We start from the raw sequence: 6,000 nt of genomic DNA on the forward strand, positions 1-6,000 counted from the left end.
CCTCCCACATGCTCCCACACTGTTCCCAGGTCTGGAAGCACATAGGTCTGATTGCCATAAAACACAGGGGGTGCAATTCCATCACTAGGGCCCATTTTTCACAATGGCTATAGTCACACAAGATGATAATGAGCTCAGGAGGCATTGTCAAGGCTAGTCTTCTCTCTGCAGCTCTCAGCAAAGATTAGAGCTCCCTAAGGAAGCTCCATGGCTCAGGCTGCCCAGCTAGGGGAGCTGACTCAATGTTATTTGGATTTTTGAAAACCAAAGACAGAACTCAAAAGTTGTGTCAAACTATTGGGCTCAAATTCTGACTAGCATCTTGCCAACTTCCCACAGCACACTACAGTGGAAAAGACTTTAAGGTCAGATAGTTTCACAGTTGAATTTCATCTCTGCCCCTTGCTGACTCTGTGACCTCGGGCAAGTTATGTCACCTCTTGGGGCCTCATTTTCTTTCCCAAAAAATGAGGAAAATAATATTTACCTCAAATAATTATTCATTCACTCAATAAACACTATGCAGTTAAGTAGTAACTATAAGTCAGACACTGAGCTATGTACAGGGATAAGGTCAGGTGGAATCCTGACCATGAGAGAAGAGTCGGGACATCAGGAAATGACAAGGCGATGCCATGGGAAACAGGCTAGAGAAGTCTTCTCCACCATCAACATACATCCACAGCATGTAGGGTCTTGTTAAAATGCAGACTCTGATTAGGCAGGGCTGGGTAGGACCTGGGTTTCTGCATTTCTCACAAGCTCCCCAGGTCATCACCGGGCTGCTGGTCTCTGGGGAGCAAGAAGCTAGGGGTGGCCAGGGGAGCTTCTGGGAGGAGACCACCAGCCCGCAGAGCTGAAGATAAAGGAAGGCTCAGCAGAGCAGGCAACATGCTGAAACATGGAGGCTAAATAAGGACTAGCCAGCCGAGAGGCAGTGTTTGGGTGGGCGGGCGTGGGGGTGGCAGAGGTGACACAGTGCAGGGGCCCCGAGGAGAGGCAAGGAGAGAAGGAACTTCAGCTAGGAGCTGCAAGTAATTCTGTCTTCCTGGAGTGCAGAATAAGTGGACGAAAATATCCTAGCTCATAGAGTTGTGGTGAAGATTAAGTAAGATCTGTGGAAGTCCTGCCCCACAGTATATGGTAGATGCTCGATAAACAATGGTTTCCCTTCCCCTAACTTTCCCTTGTACGATGTCTCCAACCAGCGCTCGTATCAACTATCCAAAATGTCTAAAGCTCCCCTACATTGAATAGGGGAAGAGCCTGATCCAAGTCAGTCCCTCAGACAGTCCCTTCCTACACACACACACACACACACACACACACACACACACTGTCTAGATTATTGCCTGAGTCCTCCATTGCCTCTTAGAATAGACCCAGCCTAATAAATGGGAAGCAGGCTCCTAACAATAGTTCAGTGTTCCGGCCTTTGTCCTTCCTGTTCCCAAGCCTTGACACTTGTGTTAGTATCTTTTTCTCAAGTCAGGGATCTGGCAAAGACCTATATATCATGTAGTCTGCAGAGATAACCCTCTGTTTACAGTCCTGAGGAGGCCCATTGTTCCTGACTCTCCATGTTGTAAATTCATCACAGGGCAACAACTTCAGAAGAGAATACATTGCTACTCAGGGACCTCTTCCTGGCACGAAGGATGACTTCTGGAAAATGGCGTGGGAACAGAATGTTCACAACATCGTCATGGTGACCCAGTGTGTGGAGAAGGGCAGGGTGAGTAAACAGTCTCCCTGACTTCCGAACTTCACTTACCGCCCCCAGGATGGAATTCTACCCCACCTCCGAGAGTTAAACTCCATAAAAGCAAAGGAGGGATCATGTGAGAACATTGTTAGTGAATTCAGCCACTCAGTTACAAGAGGCTTACCTGGGTGATACTCACTTCTGATTCTGGGTCTGAAGTTTCAGGCAAAGGTGTTTCCATTTGAAGACTGGGATCATCAGAAGTGCCCATGACACAGAAATATTAGGTGGCTCCTTGTCTGTTCCACCCTTCAGTGTATACCTTGCCAGAATCACTGGCTCTGCCCCTACTTTTAGGAAAGAGGAAGTAAACTTTAGGCTGCAGACACAAAGTAAAATAGTTATCTAGGGCACCTGGGTGGATCAGTCCGTTAAGTGTCCAACTCTTGGTTTTGGCTCGGGTCATGATCTCACAGTTTGTGGGTTGGAGCCGTGTATTAGGTTCTGAGCTGACAGTGTGGAGCCTGCTTGAAAATCTCTCTCTCTCTCTCTCTCTCTCTCTCTCTCTCTCTCTCTCCCTCTGCCCCTACCTCCCCCCCATAAAAAATAAATAAGCTTTAAAAATAAAATAAAATAGTTACCTGGACAAATTAAGCAAATCTTGTAATGCATTTATAAGCCTCTATTTTATGTGGTTATTTTGAGGATGAAAAAAGAGATTGCATATAAAATACCCAGTATCTGTGATCAATAAATATGGGTTCATAATTCTCCCTCCTGTCTTCCTACATGTAAATTGAAGCTTAGCGAAATGTTCCAAATTTTCAAATATCACTTGGCACATGGCATTTGGTCTGGGTGAGGACAGTGATATCAAAATAGAAACAAAACAGGGCCAAGAAGACATTGGCTCCCTCTGCCCACCTAGAACTTTCTTGAGAAAGAACTATTGTAATATGTGGGTTATGGGCCAGTGGAATTGAAATGCAAAGGAAATCAACAGAAAGCTCAAGCCTTGGAACAGTGTGCCTGAAAGGTACGTGAACCCAAAGTCGGGGCTTCGCTCCTTGGATAGTCTCCAAGGAGAGCTCCCTCCAAGTCTCTCCTTCCTTCGCAACTGCAGCCTGGTTTGAGCACTGGCCCTGAGCACACTGATGTAGAGCAGATGGTCAGACGCTCTAGCAGCTGACCCTAGATTCCAGCTCAGGAAGATGTTTTGAGGAGGAAACATCCAGGTTCATAGAGGAGTCACGTTTCCAGACTCACATATCTCTGTCTTCCTCTAGGTAAAGTGTGACCATTACTGGCCAGCAGACCAGGATTCCCTCTACTATGGGGACCTCATCCTGCAGATGCTCTCAGAGTCTGTGCTGCCTGAGTGGACCATCCGGGAGTTTAGGATATGCAGCGTATGTTTGTCTGTTTGACTTAACCTAACAGCCCCTATTGGAAAGACACAGGACACCCATGAATCCCCTTTTTGCCGCTTCCTCCCCCATAGTTTCAGCTCATGGGAGTTGCTGAGTGGCATCAGATGTCAGACTTGTATGTTTGCCTTGGGTCCTTCCTCTTTTTTTTTTTTTTTTTTTTTTGGTGGTGGTGGGGGGTGTCCTTCCTCTTATCATCCTCTCTGCCTTCCAGGAGGAACAGCTCGATGCACACAGACTCATCCGCCACTTTCACTACACAGTGTGGCCAGACCACGGGGTCCCAGAAACCACCCAGTCCCTGATCCAGTTCGTGAGAACCGTCAGGGATTACATCAGCAGAAGCCCTGGTGCCGGGCCCACCGTGGTGCACTGCAGGTACCGACGGGGAGTGGAGCGTCCGTCTGGGCCAACCGGCCTGCGCAGGCTGAGAGCACATTATTGTGCTCTCTCCTGTCTTCTTTCTCCCTTTCTTCACCTTCCACCTGTCTCTCACCCTCACTCTCCATCCCTTTCTCTCTCCCTCTTGCTCTTTTTGCTGCTGTACAAAATGCAAAGTCCCTATGTGACTTCCAGGCCCGCCATAAGTGGGTCCGTCTCACTTCCCAACCCAAATTCCTGGAAACCTCCCTCCCACGCTCTCCACAAACCTGCCTATTCTCGCCTCTTGCCATCCTTCCTCTTTGGAATGGCCAAATCTCTCTGCTCCGCTTGTATAAACCCTGAGCACCCTTCCAGATCCCTGCTCCAGACCTCCCTGCAGGTCAAGTAGCACTTGCCATCTGGAGCACCCAGTTTTGCTCTTAAATCTCTGTTCTGTCTTGACTTCTCTTTGCTTTGGACTGCATACCCATATAACCAGCCTAACAAGCAATGCCTCACTCTTTGTCTCTGGGGAGCCTGATGCTTAGCTAATTAACGTTTGCAGCAACGCTTTGATAGCCCTGACCGAATGGCACTAAGAAATAAAGAGCAGGGAATTGCTACAGTAAGAGAAATGTCAGATGCCCTTGTTTCCTCGCAGTTAGCCCAGCACCCTAGGAGCCTGGCTTTTATATGTCATTGGAACCCTGATGCTTTTAATGGGAATGTGAAACACTCAGGAGCTTCCTGCTTTCTGAAGAATGGCTGGCATTTCTGCCGGGACCACTTGAGAACTGTTATTCTTTATCTTACAAATCTGTGCATCAGAAACCTCCAGTTACACAGTCACTTTGGGAAGCAATTCAGCAATCCCTACTGAAGCTAGGGATTCTAGCTTCCCAATGACCCATCAGTTCTGCTTCTAGATATCAACCCTAGAGAAGTCCCCATGCATGTGCACAAGGAGGCTCACTGCAACACAATGTTTAAAGGAGAATAACTAAAAATGATCTCATTGCCTGTCAGTAGGGAATAGATTAGCAGGGGTTAGACTGGCAGTGGTTTATGAACGCTGTGGAGTAGTTAAAAGAAAGTGGATCTTGGGGTGCCTAGGTGGCTCAGTCAGTCAAGAGTCCGACTCTTGATTTCAGCTCAGATCATGATCTCACAGTTTGTGAGTTAGAGCCCTGAGTCCGGTTCTCTGCTGTCAGTGCAGAGCCTGCTTCAGATCCTCTGTCTCCCTCTCGCTCTGCTCCTCTCCTGCTGGTTCTCTCTCTCTCTCTCTCTCTCTCTCTCTCTCTCTCTCTCAAAAATAATAAGTAAGTAGAAACTTAAATAAATAAGAATCAAATTAAAAAAAAAAGAAAGTGGATCTGCATGTAACAACATGGATAAATCTCAGAACACAATACGGAGTAAAAAGAAAGTTGGCAGAAGGATACATAAAACATGTTACCATTTTGGTCAATTTTTGGAACATAAAAAATGAGTATATGGTTCATGGTTTTACATGTATGCCGGAAAAGTATAAAACATCCATGGAAACGCACACTGAGTGTAGAGAAGCACTTATCCCTGGTGGGGCGGGGGACGTAGAGGAAGGAAGGAAAAAGAGATGAAAAGCTGGAACTTTTCTCAGAGGGAAAGAAGGGTTCCCACATTCTCTCATAACCTGGAAGGGAAAAGAAAGATGGGCCTAGAGTCTCTGGGGATGCAGTCCTGAAAGGCTAATTTAAGAAAAAAGGCTCAGTCTTCCTTCACTCTCTCTCCTAGTGCCGGTGTGGGTAGGACTGGAACCTTTATCGCATTGGACAGAATCCTCCAGCAATTAGACTCCAAAGACTCTGTGGACATTTATGGAGCGGTGCACGACCTAAGACTTCACAGGGTTCACATGGTCCAGACCGAGGTAAGAGTTACAGGCTGAAGGACACAGATCACCTTCCCTGCCTCTTTCCCCTAAAATGTCCAAGGCTTTAATCTGACAAGGGCAAATAAATGACTGTGACTCATTAGGAAGAGAAAGAGAACTGAATATAGGTGTTCTGGCAGACTCGTCATTGTAAACATATTTCAGTGACCTTGAGGCCGATGTGTGTCCTTTTCTCTACTGCACCGGTTGCCCATCTTCTGTAGGTGGGTGGGAAGCACTGTTTTAAATCAATGCATTGTACGTGGGTGTACCTGGGGGAAAGGCCAGGCCAGTCTTGAAGGTTATTTCCAGATAGGCTGGCTAGTGAGTACCAGAACTTCCATTAAGAAAAAAGAAACAGACTACAGTCTCTTCTCTCCTCCAGCCCACCCCAGCCCACCTCTAAAGACCCCAAAGGACTGCATGCACATTGATTACAAAGGATAAATGCTTCCATTTGTGCTGTGCTTTGACATTTGTAGGGCATTTTTGAACATGTTATCTCATTAAATTTTCACAAAAAAACAGACAAGAGAAGTATCATTTCCCATTTCCAGGCTAGAATGAGATTCAGAGGCTAAAGGGCTTTGCTA

The 6,000-nt window shown here is 46.7% G+C and overlaps 1 protein-coding gene across 6 annotated transcripts in view; it reads left to right on the forward strand.

The window, feature by feature from the left end:
- Window positions 1–6,000, forward strand: part of PTPRB (protein tyrosine phosphatase receptor type B) — a 114,464-nt gene that overhangs the window by 100,342 nt on the left and 8,122 nt on the right. For all 6 annotated transcript variants that reach the window (XM_040491429.1, XM_040491428.1, XM_040491430.1 and 3 more), the window contains 4 exons: window positions 1,601–1,735; window positions 2,992–3,114; window positions 3,347–3,510; window positions 5,269–5,404. In XM_040491429.1, coding sequence (XP_040347363.1) covers window positions 1,601–1,735; window positions 2,992–3,114; window positions 3,347–3,510; window positions 5,269–5,404 — 558 coding nt within the window. The remainder of the gene's footprint in view (window positions 1–1,600; window positions 1,736–2,991; window positions 3,115–3,346; window positions 3,511–5,268; window positions 5,405–6,000) is intronic.

Source organism: Herpailurus yagouaroundi, unplaced genomic scaffold (genome assembly GCF_014898765.1).
Source record: "Herpailurus yagouaroundi ecotype Mexico unplaced genomic scaffold, PumYag 182, whole genome shotgun sequence".
In the NCBI taxonomy this organism is placed as follows: domain Eukaryota; kingdom Metazoa; phylum Chordata; class Mammalia; order Carnivora; family Felidae; genus Herpailurus; species Herpailurus yagouaroundi.